Source organism: Staurois parvus, unplaced genomic scaffold (assembly GCF_062004578.1).
Source record: "Staurois parvus isolate SC_StPar_1 unplaced genomic scaffold, SC_StPar_1.0 ptg001631l, whole genome shotgun sequence".
NCBI classification, from domain to species: Eukaryota; Metazoa; Chordata; class Amphibia; order Anura; family Ranidae; genus Staurois; species Staurois parvus.
The window spans coordinates 469,149-492,500 of record NW_028319427.1 but is presented as its reverse complement, the minus strand read 5'-3'; the positions used below and the strand labels follow the sequence as shown (position 1 = coordinate 492,500).

The 23,352-nt window shown below is 46.6% G+C and overlaps 1 protein-coding gene across 1 annotated transcript in view; it reads left to right on the top strand.

Moving 5' to 3' along the window:
- The window catches only part of LOC149434992 (calmodulin-binding transcription activator 1-like), a 223,207-nt gene that overhangs the window by 187,340 nt on the left and 12,515 nt on the right, over nucleotides 1–23,352 (top strand). Inside the window, exon 6 of the mRNA XM_089663123.1 lies at nucleotides 8,650–8,779. Within this exon, the coding sequence (XP_089519249.1) occupies nucleotides 8,650–8,700 (51 nt within the window). The 3' untranslated portion in view covers nucleotides 8,701–8,779. The remainder of the gene's footprint in view (nucleotides 1–8,649; nucleotides 8,780–23,352) is intronic.

Sequence of the window (23,352 nt, the reverse complement as noted above, 5' to 3'; positions counted from 1 at the left end):
TTCAGTATATATTTATATTATATTATAATCACACATCAGTATATATTTATATTATATTATAATCACACATCAGTATATATTTATATTATATTATAATCACACATTAGTATATATTTATATTATATTATAATCACACATCAGTATATATTTATATTATATTATAATCACACATCAGTATATATTTATATTTATAATCACACATCAGTATATATTTATATTATATTATAATCACACATCAGTATATATTTATATTATATTATAATCACACATTAGTATATATTTATATTATATTATAATCACACATCAGTATATATTTATATTTATAATCACACATCAGTATATATTTATATTATAAATCACACATCAGTATATATTTATATTATAATCACACATCAGTATATATTTATATTATATTATAATCACACATCCGTATATATTTATTATACACACTTCAGAATATAATTCTATTTATTGAGAGAGAGATAAACATCAGTTTAAAAAGTATACGCTAGGAGAATGACATGCGCGGTTCTAGATGGGCATGTGACAAGGTAGGCCTGGGGCAAAAAATAAATAAAATAAGTGCAGGATCGACATGACTAGGGGGAATAGAGGGTTAAACTAGGGGAAGGAAGTTTTGGGGATTAAAGCTTACCTTATTGGATGGGGGATGTTGGGGAGGGTCTCCCAGGGAGGAAAAGGAGGGTCTGTCCTGGGAGGAAGTTTGGAAGAAGAGGCTTCCCACCCTCCCTCCCCTTCGTGTTTTGGTTTGGATTGTCACAGCAGTCTTGGCGGTGGTTGGTCTTTGGAGGAGGAAAGAATTTTGTATGGAGACAGATTGGGGACCCATTAGTGGTATGGAGACCTCGGTACATTCCAGTTAACAAGGAGTTAACTCGGAATAGGTAAAATGGTGGTCACTGCTGATAAGTAGGATTGTCCCCGAGCCAGTTGGTTGCGGCTGGGGATAAGTAGGATTGTCCCTGAGCTGGTGGGTTGTGGCTGGGGATAAGTAGGATTGTCCCTGAGCCGGTGGGTTGTGGCTGGGGATAAGTAGGATTGTCCCTGAGCCGGTGGGTTGTGGCTGGGGATAAGTAGGATTGTCCCCGAGCCAGTTGGTTGCGGCTGGAGATAAGTAGGATTGTGCCCGAGCCGGTGGGTTGTGGCTGGAGATAAGTAGGATTGTCCCGGAGCCGGTGGGTTGTGACTGGAGATAAGTAGGATTGTCCCCGAGCTGGTGTGTTGTGGCTGGAGATACGTAGGATTGTCCCGGAGCCGGTGGGTTGTGACTGGGGATAAGTAGGATTGTCCCTGAGCCGGTGGGTTGTGGCTGGAGATAAGTAGGATTGTCCCGGAGCCGGTGGGTTGTGACTGGGGATAAGTAGGATTGTCCCTGAGCTGGTGGGTTGCGGCTGAGGATAAGTAGGATTGTCCCCGAGCTGGTGGGTTGCGGCTGGAGATAAGTAGGATTGTCCCCGAGCCGGTGGGTTGCGGCTGGAGATAAGTAGGATTGTCCCCGAGCCGGTGGGTTGCGGCTGGAGATACGTAGGATTGTCCCGGAGCCGGTGGGTTGTGACTGGGGATAAGTAGGATTGTCCCTGAGCCGGTGGGTTGTGGCTGGAGATAAGTAGGATTGTCCCCGAGCCGGTGGGTTGCGGCTGGGGGCCTAAGTTGAAGGAATGTTTTCTGCAAAAGTGAAGTTGGGTTTATGGCCCTCAAATAACCACCACGTTTTCCTCTGTTTATAATTTGGAATGTTATTTATGTTAAAATAATTTATTGGTTAATAAAAGGCTTCTATGGCCATTTTGACTCCAGAAACTCGTGTATTTTGTATAGCTGGGATGGTGGAGGGTGTGGCCTAGTAGGCTTGGTTAGGTTGGAAGGCGTATATTCTACCCTTGTCATGATCAAGAGGCCTTTAGTCTTTCCTTCAGTAAGTAGTAGGGGGCCGGGTCTAGCGGTATGTCCTCGCAAGGCCCCGCTGGCTGAGCCCAGAAAAACCGGAGGGCCTCTCGATGGCGTCACAAGTAAGATGGCAGCGCGGGACCAAGCGGTATCTGTTGACAGAAGGGTGTCAGCAGGACAACACTGGATTCAGTGGCTGGGCGAGTATTCATACTGTGCCTACAACACCGCCTGGTAGGTGGGGGGTATAGAAACAAAAATAGGGAAGGGGGTAGGCTGAAGGTCCGCTTTAAAAGTAAAAGTGAGCTAAAATGATTAAAATATATGAATAAAATAATTGATTCAACATCACTCTGCTATAGAGGAATTGTGTGTATGGTTTCAGGGAGATATCTGGGGAGCCATCCAAGCATTTTCTCCCAGGTACCAGGCAGGGCCTCAGCTGTATTAATAAGTACTTATGTAGGAACAATGGGACTATTTATTACAATAAACAATGGAGAAGATCGGAACAAAGTGGAGTCTGTAGGGACTGAATCAGGTTTTACTTTTATTCGTTGGGAAATTGTAAGAAGAAATTTCTTTGGTGTGATGGCTCCACTTTTGTTCTCCATTGGTTGTTTTGCTTTTTTAATAAATAGCCCATTTTCTAATATTTGAATTAAAAAAAAATTATATATATATATATATTTTTTTTTTTACTATTAATAATAATAATTTAAAAAAAAGAATTAAACTGAAAAGCATGCATCAGCATATTATATTATTCTAGCGCAGTGGCTCTGAGCAACCAGGCCGTAGCTTTGCCGCTCCCAGGCCTGCAGCCAACTGAAGACACCTGAACTTCCAACAGTGTCACCCAACTCCCATAGCCCCCCACCTTACCAACCTTCCATAGTGGCTCACAGTATTCACAGGCCTCCTGAGAGCCTTCAGCCTCCACGGTGCCCCCCAACCTCCCACAGTGACCCCCAGCCTGCTAGAGAGGCTTTATTCCTCTACAGCGACTACAGTCTCCAACAAGGTCCCTCGGCGCTCTCTAGCCCAACCTCCAACTAGAGAGGCTTTATTCCTCTACAGCGCCTACAGTCTCCAACAAGGTCCCTCGGCGCTCTCTAGCCCAACCTCCAACTAGAGAAGCTTTATTCCTCTACAGCGCCTACAGTCTCCAACAAGGTCCCTCGGCGCTCTCTAGCCCAACCTCCAACTCGAGAGGCTTTATTCCTCTACAGCGCCTACAGTCTCCAACAAGGTCCCTCGGCGCTCTCTAGCCCAACTTTCAACTCGACAGATTTTATTCCTCTACAGCACCTACAATCTCCAACAAGGTCCCTCGGCGCTCTCTAGCCCAGCCTCCAAATAGAGAGGCTTTATTCCTCTACAGCGCCTTCATTCTCCAACAAGGTCCCTCAGCGCTCTCTAGCCCAACCTCCAACTAGAGAGGCTTTATTCCTCTACAGCACCTACAGTCTCCAACAAGGTCCCTCGGCGCTCTCTAGCCCAACCTCCAACTAGAGAGGCTTTATTCCTCTACAGCGACTACAGTCTCCAACTGTCAAGGTCCTACCTTTCTTCAGAGCTTGTGCATCTCCATGAGCTGGCCTCCATCTTGGTTTTCTGCAAAGCATGGTGGGAACCTTTTATGCCTTCAGGCTTCTGCGGCTCCTCCTCAGAAGGGTGTGGTTGAGCACATTTAAACCTGCTGTCTGCAAGTGTGCTCTGCACTTGTGTCCTGTATGTTGCCCTGTTGCAAGCTCTTGTGTGTTCCCATTGCTCTCCTGGTAACCGACTCGGCTTGGACAAGACTACTCTCTGCGTTAACCCTTTATCTGACCTCCCGTTGTTGAACCTGGCCCGTGACCTGAGTATTCTTTGCCTACCGTCTAGTACTGTCTGCTCCATTGTTATTGACCCGGCTTGTCTGACTACTCTACTCGTGATCCCATCTAGCTCCCACCAGCTGTACGCCATTGGCGGCAGTCGTTATCGCAGCTGGGGTCACTCGGGGGCCGCGACCTGGTCTCAGGCTGCGTCAAGTCCATCCCCACCATCAGGGGCCCTGGTGAAGGGTAGCCTGGGGCTTAGACTCCGCGCCCTGAGGGACTCTGGTCTGTGGGTAGTGGCTGTCGTCAGTCGCAGCGTGACCGTACCATAGGCCTGCCTGCCCATTCCATCGTTCCTGCCCTGACACCAACAAGGTCCCTCGGCGCTCTCTAGCCCAACCTCCAACTCGAGAGGCTTTATTCCTCTACAGCGCCTACAGTCTCCAACAAGGTTCCTCGGCGCTCTCTAGCCCAACCTCCAACTAGAGAAGCTTTATTCCTCTACAGCGCCTACAAGTCTCCAACAAGGTCCCTCGGCGTTCTCTAGCCCAACCTCCAACTCGAGAGGCTTTATTCCTCTACAGCGCCTACAGTCTCCAACAAGGTCCCTCGGCGCTCTCTAGCCCAACTTTCAACTCGACAGATTTTATTCCTCTACAGCACCTACAATCTCCAACAAGGTCCCTCAGCGCTCTCTAGCCCAGCCTCCAAATAGAGAGGCTTTATTCCTCTACAGCGCCTTCATTCTCCAACAAGGTCCCTCAGCGCTCTCTAGCCCAACCTCCAACTAGAGAGGCTTTATTCCTCTACAGCGCCTACAGTCTCCAACAAGGTCCCTCGGCGCTCTCTAGCCCAACCTCCAACTAGAGAGGCTTTATTCCTCTACAGCGCCTACAGTCCCCAACAAGGTCCCTCGGCGCTCTCTAGCCCAACCTCCAACTAGAGAGGCTTTATTCCTTACAGCGCCTACAGTCTCCAACAAGTTCCCTCGGCGCTCTCTAGCCCAACCTCCAACTAGAGAGGCTTTATTCCTCTAAAGCGCCTACAGTCTCTAACAAGGTCCCTCGGCGCTCTCTAGCCCAACCTCCAACTAGAGAGGCTTTATTCCTCTACAGCGCCTACAGTCTCCAACAAGGTCCCTCGGCGCTCTCTAGCCCAACCTCCAACTAGAGAGGCTTTATTCCTCTACAGCGCCTACAGTCTCCAACAAGGTCCCTCGGCGCTCTCTAGCCCAACCTCCAACTAGAGAGGCTTTATTCCTCTACAGCGCCTACAGTCTCCAACAAGGTCCCTCGGCGCTTTCTAGCCCAACCTCCAACTAGAGAGGCTTTATTCCACTACAGCGCCTACAGTCTCCAACAAGGTCCCTCGGCGCTCTCTAGCCCAACCTCCAACTAGAGAGGCTTTAGTCCTCTACAGCGCCTACAGTCTCCAACAAGGTCCCTCGGCGCTCTCTAGCTCAACCTCCAACTAGAGAGGCTTTATTCCTCTACAGCGCCTACAGTCTCCAACAAGGTCCCTCAGCGCTCTCTAGCCCAACCTCCAACTAGAGAGGCTTTATTCGTCTACAGCGCCTACAGTCTCCAACAAGGTCCCTCAGCGCTCTCTAGCCCAACCTCCAACTAGAGAGGCTTTATTCGTCTACAGCGCCTACAGTCTCCAACAAGGTCCCTCAGCGCTCTCTAGCCCAACCTCCAACTAGAGAGGCTTTATTCGTCTACAGCGCCTACAGTCTCCAACAAGGTCCCTCAGCGCTCTCTAGCCCAACCTCCAACTAGAGAGGCTTTATTCGTCTACAGCGCCTACAGTCTCCAAAAAGGTCCCTCAGCACTCTCTAGCTCAACCTCCAACTAGAGAGGCTTTATTCCTCTACAGCGCCTACAGTCTCCAACAAGGTCCCTCAGCGCTCTCTAGCCCAACCTCCCACAGAGCTCTCTAGCCCTCTCCAGAAACCAAATCTCCAACCAGGCCACCAAGTCTTATGCAGAAGAGTCCCCTAACACATGCCACAACTCCCCACCATAGTGACACCCAGCGCCATCAAGGGCCTTCCATCATTTCAATACATGAAAAAAATACTTTTAATGTGTGAGTATAAACTTTTTTTTTTTCACAATAGTGGCATGGAGGAGTTTGGAAGAATTTGGCAGGCTTTGGTCTCAAAAAGGTTGAGAACCACTGGCCAAGTGTGACTATTCTCCCTGCAGTTAGGTAGATGACCACTAGATGACAGGCACACACCACTAACAGGATTTTGGAATGTTTGCAGTTTGTATTGCAGAAGGTGGAGGACATCCTAATAAAGCTTCTATAATACAATACACAGGTACTATTTAACCCCTCGCCCTCCAGAGGATTTCCGCCCCTTCCTGACCAGGCCATTTTTTGCGTTACGGCGCTGCATTACTTAAACTGACAATTGCGCCGTCATGCAACGCTGCATCCAAATTAAATTTACATCCTTTTTTCCCACAAATACAGCCTTCTTCCGGTGGTATTTGATCGCCTGTGCATTTTTTAATTTTTTTCGCTTTAAAAAAAATAAAGGCCGACAATTTTGAGAAAGAAACTATATTTTCAACTTTCTGCTATTAAACATGTCCAGTAAAAAAAAAATTAAAAATCAAATTTTGTCATAAATTTAGGCCAAAATGTATTCTGCGACATGTTTTTGCTAAATAAAAATTCCAATACATGCAAATTAATTGGTTTATGTGAAAGTTATAGCAATTACAAATGGCGGTATAGATACTGGGATTTTGTATTTATTTATACTAGTAATGGCGGCCATCAGCGACTTATAGCAGGACTGCGGCGGGCATTTTGACACAGGGGGGGGACTGACTTGGTGTCACTGACATCCCCAGTGACACCAATACAGTGATCAGTGCTAATAAAAAGCACCAACACTGTACTAATGACACTGCCCATATGGAAGAAAAATATATTTGAAATATATTTTAAAAATATGCTTCCCAAATATATTGACATATATTTGAAATACTACAATTTTGGCCGCATTCAATATATTTCAATATATACATATATATATATATATATATATATACAGGTGAAACTCGAAAAATTAGAATATGGTGCAAAAGTTCATTTATTTCAGTGCAGCAACTTAAAAGGTGAAACTAATATATGAGACTCATTACATGCAGAGCAAGATAGTTCAAGCCGTGATTTGTCATCATTGTGATGAAAGCTCATGGAAAACCGAAAATTTTATCACGGTAATGCACGAGGAGTGTGCGCCCCCCCCTTTTTTTTTTCTTCCTGTCCTGAAAGTGTATGTAAACCCTAACAATAATTTTCTTCTATTTATTCCTTTTTTAGTCTGTTAAATAATCTACTGAAAGTGTTCTTTCATTCAGGAGCAGGGGCGGACTGACAACTCATGGGGCCCCCGGGCAATAGAGGATCATGGGGCCCCTGTGTCCTTGCCCAAACTCAAAAAAGCCTATGAAAAAGGTACCAGGGGCATCTCATGGGGCCCCCTACTGACCCCGGGCCCTCGGGCAGTGCCCGAGTTTCCAAATGGTCAGTCCGCCCCTGTTCAGGAGCAAAAGAAGAATGTAATCGTCCATCCAACCAGAAATCTAGTGAGCTGATAGCTTCCTGTACTCTCTGCCTATTCCTTGTTATCAGTTGGCATTGCTCCCTGCGGACTACAAAACACACCCCCTTGTGATGGAGAAGAGAGGGAGGTGTTATGTAGCCTTTACACAATTCCTGTCCTCAGGTGGCAACGCTGCACATGACAGTTGTCACTCTAGGACAGGAAGTGAGGTAATGGCAGGATCACCGGGTTAAAATAAAGAGGAAAAAAGTGTGAAAAGACGAAAACGAATGTAACGACCACATGTACGGACCAGTGAGCTGCAATATTATCAGTTTTTAGTTTTTTTGTATTTAAATACACTTTGGGGTTGATTTACTAAAACTGGAGGGTGCAAAATCTGGTGCAGCTCTGCGTAGAAACCAATCAGCTTCCAGGTTTTATTGTCAAAGCTTCATTGAACAAGATGAAGGTATTTATTTATTTCAGGTACTTCTATAGCGCCACCAATTTACGCAACACTTTACATATATATCTTGTACATTCACATCAGTCCCCGCCCCCGAGGAGCGTACAATCTAAGGTCCCTAACCCTCAAGGGGCGTACAATCTAAGGTCCCTAACCCTCAAGTCTAAGGTCCCTAACCCTCAAGGGGGTAAAACCTAAGGTCCTAACCCTCAAGGGGCGTACAATCTAAGGTCCCTAACCCTCAAGGGCCGTACAATCTAAGGTCTCTAGCTCTCAAGGGGCGTACAATCTAAGGTCCCTAGCCCTCAAGGGCCGTACAATCTAAGGTCCCGGTCCCCAAGGAGCGTACAATCTAAGGTCCCTAACCCTCAAGGGCCGCACAATCTAAGGTCCCTAACCCTCAAGGGGCATACAATCTAAGGTCCCTAACCCTCAAGGGGCGTACAATCTAAGGTCCCTAACCCTCAAGGGGTGTACAAACTAAGGTCCCTAACCCTCAAGGGGTGTACAATCTAAGGTCCCTAACTCACATTCATGCATACATACTAGGGCCAATTTAGACAGGTGCCAATTCACCTCCCAGCATGTCTTTGGAGTGTGGGAGGAAACCGGAGTACCCGGAGGAAACCCACACAGGCACAGGGAGAACATGCAACACTCCAGGCAGGTGGTGCCGTGGTTGAGATACGTAGAAGCTGATTGGCTGCACCAGATTTTGGCACCCTCTACTTGTAGTAAATCTCCCCCAGTATGAACTAGAAGCAGACCCTGAGTTCTATTTGTCTTCATTTGGTAATGGTTGTCACCCTTAACACTCTTAAGTTTCGCTTTATTATTTGTAGACAATGGCTGGAAGCTCACACGGGCTCCATTTATCTTTCCAGGGCGGAGTGAAAGTCTTAAATTACGGGGCCATGGCAAGAAGCCAGCAATAACTACAGCTGCTTGTTCGATCAGATCTCAGTGCCTGCATCTCTAATAGCCAGGGGGTGTTTCTGCGCTGCTACTGCCCAGGTAAGTCTCACCTGCCCTATGACGTCATACGGGAAATCGATTCTTCATTCTATACTTCATCTTCATGTCCGGTCCAGGGTACTGTACACATTTTCACAGGTTTATCTCATTGTGTACGGCCTTGATGCCCTTGGGCTACATTTGGCCCTTTGGTATATGATGTGTGGCCCTTGGGTTACATGTGGCCCTTGGTATATGATGTGTGGCCCTTGGGTTACATGTGGCCCTTTGGTATATGATGTGTGACCCCTTGGGTTACATGTGGCCCTTTTTTTATATGATGTGTGACCCTTGGGTTACATGTGGCCCTTTGGTATATGATGTGCGACCCCTGGGTTACATGTGGCCCTTTGGTATATGATGTGCGACCTTTGGGTTACATGTGCCCTTTGGTATATGATGTGTGACCCCTGGGTTACATGTGGCCCTTTGGTATATGATGTGAAGCCCTTGGGCTACATGTGACACTTTGGTATATGATGTGTGGCCCTTGGGCTACATTTGGCCCTTTGGTATATGATGTGCGACCCTTGCACCCGAGCAGTCTGTAGCGGGAACACTGATTAGGGTAATAGCATTGATCTCTGCTAACATCATGTGACAAGTTCCCAGCTTCGTATTGTCTTCTTCGGCCAACAATGTATTGTGTTCTCACTCTCCAACCCTCATTTCCTCTGCTGGGGTCTGCAGTCTCTGACAGTCCTCTTAAGCATTACATATATTTGGTGATATCAGGGGCCACGTTTGAGGACCCCTTTAGCACATAGGTTGACAACCACTGGTGTACAGAGTACAGAGGAAGAGGAAGGACAAATGAAGGCTGGTGGGAACACCTTAAACTCCCTTGTGGACATGAACAAGGCTGAGAATATGGATGATCTCGGGTGCGTTCTGATCCTAGTCTGGACCCACCTGAGCAAGCCTGCCGGTAAGTTTTCACCTGTGCTGGGCCAATCGTTTACAGTTGGAGCATTCCCAACCCTCAGACGTGCGTATACAAGGGGCTTCAGAGTGGGGAAGGCCTCATCCATTGGTGACAGGTGACAGCTTCCTTATAGGCTCAGTCAGGTTAGTCTGGACACACCCAAGCTTATCCCTTGTTGAGAGGTTTCACTGATGGAACATCCAAGGCTCCTAAGAATCCAGGGGCCAACTCATAAATTACTTTTGAGTGAACTGGCCCTTAAAGATAATCCAGGTTTCTTGGAATACTACATCATGGCAGAAGGAACACAGCAACTGCTAGCGTTGTAATAAAAAAGCAAGGCTGATATAGTTGGCCAGGTGCTAGTCTGAGGGCAAACTTCTCCTGGAGGGATGAGCTAAGGTTCGTAGGCAACTGTTACATGACAGCAGGCTGTCATCCCTATCAGCTGCAGCCATGGAATTCCCCACCTGGCAATGGCACATTACAAGGGGTCAGGAATGCTGGTGACATCCATGACCTAATATGACCAAGAAAGGGGCGGGGATGCTGGTGACATCACTAATCTAAAATGGCCAACAAAGGGGCAGGGATGCTGGTGATATCATTGACTTCATATGGCCAACAAAGAGGAAGGGATGCTGGTGACATCACTCATCTAAAATGGCCAACAAAGGGGCAGGGATGCTGGTGACATCACTCATCTAAAATGGCCAACAAAGTAGAAGGGATGCTGGTGACATCACTCATCTAAAATGGCCAACAAAAGGGCAGGGATGCTGGTGAAATCATTGACCTCATATGGCCAACAAAGTAGAAGGGATGCTGGTGACATCATTGACCTAATTTGGTCAATGCAGGGGTGGAGATACTGGTGACATTATAGACCTAATGTGGCCACAATGTCATTGACCAAATATGGCCATATTAGGGTCAGAAATCCCAATGACATCCATGACCTAGTATAGCCAACAAAGAGACGAGGGTGCTGGTGACATAATTGACCTACTTTGGCCAGCAAAGGGGTATGGATGCCGGTGACATCATTGACCAAATATGGCCAGCAATGAGACTAGGATGCTGGTGACATCGTGGACCTAAGATGACCATATTTTATCAATGACATTGTCCAAATAAGGCCATGTGGCCATATTAATTCAATTATATCACCGGCATCCCCTGCCCTCTAGCCACTAGTAACAAAGTGGTTACTCATGTAACAGAGGGGATGCAGGTGACATCATTGGCCCAATATGGCCAACAAAGAAGTAGGATTGCTAGTGACATCGTTAACTTAATATGGTCCAAAGGGGGGGGGGGCAGGATGCTGGCGACATCATTGGCCTATTTGGCCAAACAGTATTAAGACAATTCCAATGACCACATATGGCCAAATTAGGTCATATTAGGTAAATATGTCACCCGTCCCACAGCCAAAGTAACAAAGGGGTGTAGATGCTGGTGACATCATTGGCCTAGTATGGCATATGGCCATATTTAGTAATGACATCGTCCAAATATGACCACATGGTCATATTATGTGAATGATGTCAGTCCAACAAAGGAGTAGGGTTGCTGGTGACATCATTAATCTAACATGGTCAAAAGAGTGGGGTGGGATACTGGAGACATCATTTGCCTAATATGGCAATATTTGGACAATGTGATTGACCAAATATGGACATGTGGCCATATTATTTCAATGGTGTCACCAGCCAAATGTAACAAAGGGGTGTAGATGTCAGTGATATAATTGACCTAATAGGACCATAAGGCCATATTTGGTAATGACATTGTCTAAATATGGCCATGTGGTCATATTCAGGGGCGTATCTACCGCGAGGCAAACAAGGCGTTTGCCTAGGGAGGCAATTTTTAGAGGGGCGACAACGCCCCCCAGAAGAAGGGACCTTGTGAGCAGCGACGGACAGAGCCATGCAGGGCCGCCATCAGAGGGGTACCTTCGGTACTCTTGCAGTGTCCCGGAGATCAGCAGCCCTTGGTGCAGGTGTGTGTGTGCAGCCCCATACGATCTGAGAAACGAAGAGAGGGAAGAGAGAGGGGGGAAGAGAGAGAGAAGAGGGGGGGGGAGAGAGAGGGAAGAGAGAGAGAGGGGAGAGAGGGGGAGAGAGGGGGGAGAGAGAGAGGAAAGGGAGAGGGGGAGGAGAGAGAGGGAAGAGAGGGGGGAGAGAGGGAAGAGAGAGAGAGAGAAGAGAGAGAGAGAAGAGAGGGTGAGAGTGGGGGAAAGAGAGAGGGGAGGAGAGAGAGGGGGAATAGAGAGGGGAGAGAGAGAGAGAGGGGGAGAGAGAGGGGGAGGGGGGATAGAGCGAGAGAGAGGGGGGAGAGGGGGAGAGAGAGGGAAGAGAGGGAGAGAGGGGGGAGAGGGGGGAGAGAGAGAGGGGGAGATAGGGGGAGGGGAGAGAGAGAGGGGGGTAGAGAGAGGGGGAAAGAGAGAGAGGGGAGAGAGAGGGGGAGAGGGGGAAGAGAGAGAGAGTGGGGGGAGAGAGAGGGGGAGAGAGGGGAAGAGAGAGAGAGAGGGGGGGAAGAGAGGGGGGAGAGTGAGGGAAGAGAGAGGGAGAGGGGGGGGAGAGACAGAGGGAAGAGAGGGGGAGAGAGAGAGAGGGGGGAGAGGGGGGAGAGAGAGCGGGGGAGAGAGAGAGAGAGGGAAGAGAGGGGGAGAAAAGAGAAAGGGGGGAGAGAGACAGAGGGAAGAGAGATAGAGAAGGAAGTGAGAGGGGAGAGAGAGAGGGAAGAGAGGGGGGAGAAGAGAGAGAGAAAGAGAATCATATATACATACACACACTTATTGACTCTCTCGTTCTCTCATGGGGGGTGGGGGGCGCAAAATGTTTGTGTTGCCTAGGGCAGCAGAAAATCTAAATACACCACTGGTCATATTACCGTACATGAATGATGTTAGGGGCATCCCCCCGTCTTTATTACATGTGGGAAGGGGAATTCCTGATTGGGGCAGCAACCTGCTGTCATTTGGGTTCGACCCGAACCTTAGCTCACCCTTAATCCTGGCAGCTTCAACACTTGAGGAGGAATTGTTCTGCAGAACTCAGGATTTGGTGATGTATTTGTATCACAGCTAATGATCTTTTTGACAATTGTTTGTAATTTCCTTAAAATCTTACCTATCAACATTTTCATGGAAGCCATAAAACACACCTTCTGTCTGGATTTGCCCCGGTTTTCACCGACTTGAGCAACATTCACCAGTACTTAATGTATGGATCTTCACAGTTGCTAAGAGCACATTTGCTGATATTGTTTGAATGAGGATTTTACCTTAAAATATCCATTTGCATACGCTCACATTCCTCCTATGCGCACACACACAAACCACGGCAAAAAAGATATTACGTGAAATCTGCAAAAGATATGTGCAAAGAGGCGAGGAGCACGTAGAATTAACCAAGTTTATTGATTTTGTTAAATATGAATTAGCCAATTATTTATGTTTGAGTATTAAACAATGAATTAAGTAATTAAATTAATACTTTTATTTAAATGTATTTAATTACATTAAATGAATTTACATTAATTTTGAATGTAATTAATAGTTTAATTACATAATTAACCAAATTATAGATCTATATATTAATATTTTTATTTAAATTTATTTCATTACATGGAATGAATTTACATTAATTTTGCATGTCATTAATAGTTTAATTATATAATTAACCAAATTTTATATATATATATCCATTCAGTCGAACCCGACCTTTGGCGATTGCATGGACCGTCACTTGTAAGCGACTTTTTCCATGAATTCTCTTAGCAATTATTTTACAGGGTAGGTTGCCGTGTCTTTCCCCAACCCCCACCATGCAGGAGATCCTGCATGGCCAGGGATGAAACTAGGACAATTTAGACAGGAGCCAATTAACCCACCAGCATGTCTTTAGAGTGTGGAAGGAAACTGGAGTACCCGGAGGAAACCCACGTGAACAGAGGGAGAACATGCAAACTCCATGCAGGAGGCGCCATGGTTGGGAATTGAACCCATGACACAATTACTGCAAGGCAGAAGTGCTAACCACTAAGCCACTGTGATATATATATATATATAACCATTTTAGTTAATGAAACTATTCATTAATATAATCATTATTTTTAGGATTTATTGATTTATGTACAGTATATACATTACATTAAATTAATTTTAAATGTAAGTAATAGTTTCATTAAATAAATAAATAAATAACCAAAGTATATATCAACATACTGTATATACAGTGAAAGAAATAAGTATTTTGAATGTTTGCCCACTCACAAAGAAATGATCAGTCTGAAAATTGAATGGCAGACCTATTAATCCGATTGAAAATCTGTGGAGGGAGCTGAAAGTTCGAGTTGCCAAACGTCAGCCACCAAACCTTAATGACTTGGAGGGGATCTGCCAAGAGGAGTGGGCCAAAATCCCTCCTGAGATGTGTGCGAACCTGGGGGCCAACTCCTGAAACGTCTGACCTCTGTGATTGCCAACAAGGGATTGGCCACCAAGTACTAAGTCATGTTTTGTGAAGGGGATCAAATACTTATTTCCCTCATGAACATGCAGATCAGTCATCATTTGTTAGACGCATTTCTGCTGAATTTGTTGTTGTACTCTGTCTCTCAGTGTTACAATACACCGAACATTCAATTTTTAGACCGATCATTTCTTTGTGAGTGGGCAAACATTCAACATCAGCAGGGGCGCAAATACGCATTTCCTTCACTGCATATATATATATATATATATATATATATATATAGGGTAATTATTTCGTTAAATAAACTATTAATATAATAATTACTTGATTTATTGATTTATATACAGCATATATGTATAGTTTGGTTAATTAATTATTTATTTAATTAAACTATTCATTAATATATTAATTATTTTTTTAATTATATTAATTAGCCAACTTTATAAACATGTGCTGAGGCTGCATAGTGTACACTACATTATGTGACGTGTGTGGGAGTTCATGGAAGTCTGAGCCCAGGCTTAAGCCAATGGTAAGTGTATGTACAGGACAGGGTGCAATACTTCATTTAGCCATGTGATGGCAGTAAGTGAGCAGTGTACAAACTATCCATCCATCTCTCGCTGCCTTTTTCTCTCTCGTACCTTCCAGCCTCTCCAGATGGAAAAGAAGGGCACCTATAGCAGTCCCTCTAATTTTAAGGACCGCAATAAATTTATGTGCAAAAAATATGATTGTCCACAAATAGTTTTTGCTTATAATAACATTTAAATCATTTATATTTTTAGTCCCACCTTGTGGCTCTTTGGCATTTTTTGTGCAGCGCATGGGGCCCCTGAAGACACTAATCTGTGTTCCCGTATTGTCCTGATAAAACAGTGATTTCTAGAATTGTCTTGTAGTGTAGTATGTCTCCAGTCAATGACTTTTTCCTGAAGCATGTCCCCAGTCTCCAAACAACTCCTAAAGTATGTTCATAGTCTCTGACAGTCTCCTGCTGCATGTCTGTAAGCCCTGATTATCTCTTGTACCACGTCCACAGTCTCTGACCATCTCTTGTACCACGTTCACAGTCTCTGACCATCTCCTGTATCATGTCTGCAGTCTCTGACCATCTTCTATATCCTGTCTGCAGTCTCTGATCATCTCTTGTATTATGTCTGCAGTCTCTGACCATCTCCTGTATCATATCTGCAGTCTCTGACCATCTCCTGTATCATATTTGCAGTCTCTGACCATCTCCTGTATCATATCTGCAGTCTCTGACCATCTCCTCTATCATATCTGCAGTCTCTGACCATCTCCTCTATCATATCTGCAGTCTCTGACCATCTCCTGTATCATATCTGCAGTCTCTGACCATCTCCTGTATCATATTTGCAGTCTCTGACCATCTCCTGTATCATATCTGCAGTCTCTGACCATCTATCTATCTTGCTCTCTCTCTCTCTTTGTGAGATGATACCGAACTTACTTTTTGGAATCAGGGAACATTTTTCGGTGGTGACACCATATTACCCCTGTGGGTCCGTGTGATTTATATGACAATATTTTTTGTTTCCTTTATACAGAAGAGCGATCGCCCTCCATAGAAAAACCTCCCAGGGAGGACACCCAGGACAGCTCCCTCCATTAGGTGATCCATTAATGGGTCGGAGAGGCTGCCCCATAAATCACGTTTGGGGTGGAGCAGCTGCAGCGTTTTCTTGGGGTTTTTTTTGAGGTTACGGTTATGGCTCAGAGGAAGCAATTATCCATGTAAAAGTGACATTAGAGCCACATTACCGCATGCAAACACAAGGAGGAAATACTCGCCGACTCTCTGATATAAATTACTGTGCAGTCCTGCGAGTGGAAAACAAAATTAATTTCATATTATGTGTATTGATTTTCCACTGTGATGCCCAAGGAATGGAACGAGCCACCGTGCTCTGAAGACCGAAATAATAACTCGGCCAAATTTACACATTAGCCGGAGCAGCTGCATGGAACTGGGATGGAGCGGGGGGGGGGGGGGGGAGGGGGCGTCGAAGGTGTTTGAGTGCCATTGTCACTCAGCAAGAATTTCCAGTAGCTTTCATATACCATCCTCAGTCATTATTAACCACTTCCAGTCCGGACACTTTCACCCCCTTCCAGTCCGGACACTTTCACCCCCTTCCAGTCCGGACACTTTCACCCCCTTCCAGTCCAGAAACTTTCACCGCCTTCCAGTCCAGACACTTTCACCCCCTTCCAGACCAGACACTTTCACCCCCCTTCCAGACCAGACACTTTCCCCCCCTTCCAGTCCGGACACTTTCCCCCCCTTCCAGTCCGGACACTTTCCCCCCCTTCCAGTCCGGACACTTTCCCCCCCTTCCAGTCCGGACACTTTCACCTCCTTCCAGTTCGGACACTTTCCCCCCCTTCCAGTCCGGACACTTTCACCCCCTTCAAGTCCAGACACTTTCACCCCCTTCAAGTCCAGACACTTTCCCTCCCTTCCAGTCCGGACACTTTCACCTCCTTCCAGTCCGGTCACTTCTCCCCCTTCCAGTCCGGACACTTTCACCTCCTTCAAATCTGGACACTTTCACCCCCTTCCAGTCCGGACACTTTCACCCCCTTCCAGTCCAGACACTTTCACCCCCTTCCAGTCCAGACACTTTCCCCCCCTTCCAGTCCGGACACTTTCACCCCCTTCCAGTCCGGACACTTTCACCGCCTTCCAGTCCAGACACTTTCACCCCCTTCCAGTCCGGACACTTTCACCTCCTTCCAGTTCGGACACTTTCACCTCCTTCCAGTTCGGACACTTTCCCTCCCTTCCAGTCCGGACACTTTCACCTCCTTCCAGTCTGGACACTTTCACCCCCTTCAAGTCCAGACACTTTCCCTCCCTTCCAGTCCGGACACTTTCACCTCCTTCCAGTCCGGACACTTTCACCTCCTTCCAGTCCGGACACTTTCACCCCCTTCCAGTCCGGACACTTTCACCCCCTTCCAGTCCGGACACTTTCACCCCCTTCCAGTCCGGGCACTTTCACCCCCTTCCAGTCCGGACACTTTCCCCCCCTTCCAGTCCGGGCACTTTCACCCCCTTCCAGTCCGGACACTTTCCCCCCTGTCTAGTCTGGACACTTTCACCCCCTTCCAGTCCGGACACTTTCCCCCCCCCCCCTCCAGTCCTGACACTTTCACCCCCCTTCCAGTCTGGACACTTTCACCCCCTTCCAGTCCGGACACTTTCACCCCCTTCCTGCCCAGGCCAATTTTCAGCTTTCAGCACTATCACACTTTGAATGACAATTGCGCGGTCATGCAACACTGCACCCATATGAATTTTTTCGCTTTTTTTGAGACAGATAAAGCTTTATTTTGGTGGTATTTATTCACCGCTGGGATTTTTTTTTTTTTGCTATGTAAATGAAAAAGTCCAAAAATTTTGAAATAAAGTTTTTTTCTTATAAAATTTTGCAAATAAATATTTCATCATAAATCTTGGCCAAAATGTATTCCGTTATCTTGATAGTAAAAAAAAAAATAACCCAAATTAGTTTATAACCAAAAATCATACTTTTTTAAAAAAGTTTTTACATTTTTATTTAATTTTTTTATATTATTATTTATTTATTATTTATTTTATTTTTTTACATACTGTCACCCTAGCAGTACAGTGTCACCATGGCGACACTGTGCTACTTGTGGGGGGTGATGAAGATTTTTTTTTTTTTTTTACACTGATTGCTTTTACACCCATAAAGGCTGTAAAAGCAATCATTTCTCCTTCTCTCTGGCTGCATTCTTGCAGCCATTGAGAACTACTGTGTGAGCTGTGATTGGTCACAGCTTGTCACATGGTACAAGGCTGTTGTGAATGGCCTTGTACCATGTGACCTCTGTGATCATTCACAGATTTCACACGTAGTAAGCAATGATGTCAGAAGTGACATTTTGCTTACTACTCTGCATGTGATCACTGATTGGCCAATCAGTGATCACATGATCGGGACCTCGCACAGAGGTCCTGTATGACGATCGGTTTTCCGCTGTGTCCAGGACACAGTGGGCACCGGATCGCAGTGCTGCGCGCTCCCAGGGAGCACGCACAAGCAGGAGGCAGGGAGGCCGTTTATAAATGGCCACCATCCGGCCATTTATATACAACGGCCAGACGGGAAGTGGTTAATATCATGTATTAATTTGTTTAGGACTACCCCCTTAGGAGTCGCTGAAGATTTGGGTCCCCCTATAGTCCTGCACAGCCAGGAAAAATGCATCTTCCATTTAGACTTGCATCCAGGAGACAGTAACTAGTCCTTGAACTTTTTTGGGATTTTATTAGGGGATAACGGACTTGGATGGGGTAAGGGGTGTATGGGATGCCCAAGGAAATGCAACTTGAGGACAACTCCTTTGCAACTATGTACAAGTCCATAGACAAAGGACCCTCTTCTGGAGAGCTAACCACCCCAGACCCCAGATACTCCTCTATTCAGCTGTTCTGGGTGAATCCCTGGGAATCCAGTGCATGTCACTCTAAGAGTAAGACAGTCCCAGGTAGCAGCTAATACAGTTTCCCACCAGAGTGCTCCTTCCCCTTACTGGCCCAGGGGGTGTAGGTCTGTTCACTCAGTCCTCCTCCTATGAGCTGCTGGGTCGATGGCTGCTATCAGGCCTTCTGCTGGGCCGCTCCTTCCCTGCTGCACAGGTGGTCCTCGCTCTGAGGGCCAATAAGGTCCTGAGTTTTCCTCCTTTCCAGATCCACTGCCTGTAGGTAAGCCCCTTCCCATCAGAGCCCCCTCTCAGGCTGCTCCTCTCCAGCCTCTCACTTCTCCATCTTCCACCTGAACTCTCCATCTCCATCTTCCACCTGAACTCTCCTTCTCCATCTTCCATCTGAACCTTCCTTCTCCATCTTCCATCCAAACTCTCCTTCTCCATCTTCCACCTGAACTCTCCTTCTCCATCTTCCATCTGAACCTTCCTTCTCCATCTTCCATCCGAACTCTCCTTCTCCATCTTCCACCCAAACTCTCCTCCATCTTTCACCTGAACTCTCCTTCTCCATCTTTCACCTGAACTCTCCTTCTCCATCTTCCATCCGAACTCTCCTTCTCCATCTTCCACCCAAACTCTCCTTCTCCATCTTCCACCCAAACTCTCCTTCGCCATCTTCCACCTGAACTCTCCTTCTCCATCTTCCACCCGAACTCTCCTTCTCCATCTTTCACCTGAACTCTGCTTCTCCATCTTTCACCTGAACTCTCCTTCTCCATCTTCCACCTGAACTCTCCTTCTCCATCTTCTTGTCACGATATAAGGTCAGGTTCAGAGACCAGTTGCTACAGCAGTTGTAAGGCTTACCTGAAACCAGCAGGATTGGTACACCAGCGGCCCACCCTGGGAATGACGCAGGCTCACCTGAGGTGCGGGGTCTAAGCATCCACCGGTCTTCCCCAGAGCTCCTAATGGTGGAGATGGATTTGGCTGCGTGTGAATGCCAGGTCACAGGTCTCAGGATCACCCCACCAGGGAATGAGTAGGCTGGAAACCAAAAGCGGATCAAACAGTTCAGGGATTAAACAGAAGCGGAGTCAGTCACAAGCCAAGGGGTCGGTCACCAATGGTAGTAGATAGGATGAGGCAGAATCGTAGTCAGTAGCAAGCCAAAGGTCGGTAACGTAGATGAAGACAGCAGCAGGAACAGTAAGCAGGATATTGGCTGGTAAGGCACAATAATCTGGCAACCAGGAAGTGCAGAGACATGGCTTTTATAGGAAGTTCATGGGAGGAGCAAGGAGTTCAAGGTTCAAGACAAAACAGGGAAAAGGCAGGATCATCCAAAGAATTGTCAAGGGAGCTGTCCAGCATTCCAGGTGGCTCAGCGAGAAGAAACACTGTCTCTCACCGCAGAAGGCCCAGGTTCGATTCCAGGCTCTGACAGTACTCCCCTCCTCACAGGACGTCCCCTGGATGTCTTAGGACCAGGCTTGTGGGGAAACCTCTGGTGGAATTCTCTTGTTAGTCTAGGAGCATGAACATTTTCCTCAGGCTCCCAAGAATTTTCCTCTAGCCCATATCCTTCCCATTGGACCAGATATTGCAACTTCCCTCTAAACATCCTAGAATCAAGAATCTTCTCCACCACATATTCTTCTTCGCCCTGTACCTCAACAGGTGGAGGAGGTGGAAGAATTCTACCAGAGAAAGGATTTTCATGAAATGATTTGAAAAGCGATACATGAAAAACCGGGTGAATCTTCATACTGTCAGGAAGTTTTAAGCGAAAGGTAACTGGGTTGATCTGAGCCAAAATCTGAAAAGGACCAACAAACTTTTGACCCAACTTAGCAGATGGCACATGCACCTTCAGATTCTTCGTTGATAACCAAACTTTGTCACCCACATGAAACGTAGGAAGTGCTCTCCGGTGTCTGTCAGCAGCCTTTTTGTAATATTCCTGAGCTTCCCTCAAAGTCTCTATCAATTTCTCCTGAATCTCCTGCAATGTAGTTAGTCTGTTGGTAACAGCAGGAATTGGAGTTGTGATAGGGAGATCAGGAATAAAAACTGGATGATAACCGTTGTTTAAGTAAAAGGGACTTTGAGAGGTGGAACTATGTTTAGAATTGTTGTATGCAAACTCTGCAGTGGGAATACAGTCCACCCAGTCATCCTGAAGATAAGTGACAAAGCATCGAAGATACTGCTCCATTGTTTGATTAGTTCTCTCAGTCTGACCATTAGACTGGGGATGAAAAGCAGAGGACAGATTAATTGTAACACCCAAGGCTGAGCAAAAGCTTTTCCAAAATTTTGAAGTAAACTGCACACCTCTGTCAGACACCACATCATCAGGGATTCCATGCAGTTTAAATACTTCTCGAACCATTAGTTCTGCAGTCTGTTCAGCAGTGGGCACCCCCTTCACTGGAACAAAATGGGCCATCTTTGTGAGACGGTCAACCACCACCAAAATGGTGGTCATTTCTTTTGAGGGAGGTAAATCTACCACAAAATCCATAGAAATAGACCCCCATGGTCTCGATGGAACAGGGAGTGGCTGAAGCAACCCCAAAGGAGAGGCTCGGGGAGTTTTATTGCGTGCACAGGTCAAGCATGAGGCCACATAGCGTTTGACATCCTTCTTGTACCCCGGCCACCAAAAGGAACGTGACAACAGTTCTTCGGTCTTAGTAACTCCAAAATGCCCAGCAAGTTTGGAATCATGAACCAACTTGAGAACTTCCACCCGAACAGATTCAGGTACATAAAGATGATGTCCTTGAACCCAAAAGCCATTTTTGTACACCAGGTTCATGTCCCTAGGAGGATCATTGAGAAGTGGGTCATTCTCATACCCCTCTTTGAGAAGACTCAAGAACGTCTTTGCACTTGTGGCCCCTAGGAAGTTCTTTTGTGTTAGGATGGAATATTCGGAGTTGCCCTCCAGGAGAGGCTCGGACAACATCCTTGATAAGGCATCGGCCTTACCATTCCTCGATCCCGGTCGATATGATATAACAAAATTAAATCTGGAAAAGAATAGAGACCAACGAGCTTGTCTAGAAGACAATCTCTTGGCCGAACGAATAAATTCCAGATTTTTATGGTCTGTGAGAACAGTTACAGGATGATTAGCTCCTTCTAGCAGATGCCTCCATTCAGAAAAGGCTTCCTTAATTGCCAGTAGCTCTTTATTCCCAATGTAGTAATTTCTTTCGGCTGAGGACATCAAACGGGAGAAGAAGGCACAAGGATGAAGCTGCATCTTTTCACCACTTCGCTGAGACAGGATCGCTCCCACGGCAGAATGAGTAGGCTGGAAACCAAAAGCGGATCAAACAGTTCAGGGATTAAACAGAAGCGGAGTCAGTCACAAGCCAAGGGGTCGGTCACCAATGGTAGTAGATAGGATGAGGCAGAATCGTAGTCAGTAGCAAGCCAAAGGTCGGTAACGTAGATGAAGACAGCAGCAGGAACAGTAAGCAGATTATTGTGCCTTACCAGCCAATATCCTGCTTACTGTTCCTGCTGCTGTCTTCATCTACGTTACCGACCTTTGGCTTGCTACTGACTACGATTCTGCCTCATCCTATCTACTACCATTGGTGACCGACCCCTTGGCTTGTGACTGACTCCGCTTCTGTTTAATCCCTGAACTGTTTGATCCGCTTTTGGTTTCCAGCCTACTCATTCCCTGGTGGGGTGATCCTGAGACCTGTGACCTGGCATTCACACGCAGCCAAATCCATCTCCACCATTAGGAGCTCTGGGGAAGACCGGTGGATGCTTAGACCCCGCACCTCAGGTGAGCCTGCGTCATTCCCAGGGTGGGCCGCTGGTGTACCAATCCTGCTGGTTTCAGGTAAGCCTTACAACTGCTGTAGCAACTGGTCTCTGAACCTGACCTTATATCGTGACAGAATAATCTGGCCATGGAGGGATTACTTTGACGCAGTTGGCCAGATTATTCTGTCACGATATAAGGTCAGGTTCAGAGACCAGTTGCTACAGCAGTTGTAAGGCTTACCTGAAACCAGCAGGATTGGTACACCAGCGGCCCACCCTGGGAATGACGCAGGCTCACCTGAGGTGCGGGGTCTAAGCATCCACCGGTCTTCCCCAGAGCTCCTAATGGTGGAGATGGATTTGGCTGCGTGTGAATGCCAGGTCACAGGTCTCAGGATCACCCCACCAGGGAATGAGTAGGCTGGAAACCAAAAGCGGATCAAACAGTTCAGGGATTAAACAGAAGCGGAGTCAGTCACAAGCCAAGGGGTCGGTCACCAATGGTAGTAGATAGGATGAGGCAGAATCGTAGTCAGTAGCAAGCCAAAGGTCGGTAACGTAGATGAAGACAGCAGCAGGAACAGTAAGCAGGATATTGGCTGGTAAGGCACAATAATCTGGCAACCAGGAAGTGCAGAGACATGGCTTTTATAGGAAGTTCATGGGAGGAGCAAGGAGTTCAAGGTTCAAGACAAAACAGGGCAAAGGCAGGATCATCCAAAGAATTGTCAAGGGAGCTGTCCAGCATTCCAGGTGGCTCAGCGAGAAGAAACACTGTCTCTCACCGCAGAAGGCCCAGGTTCGATTCCAGGCTCTGACACTTCTACTCAAACTCTCCTTCTCCATCTTCTACCCGAACTCTCCTTCTCCATCTTCCACCTGAA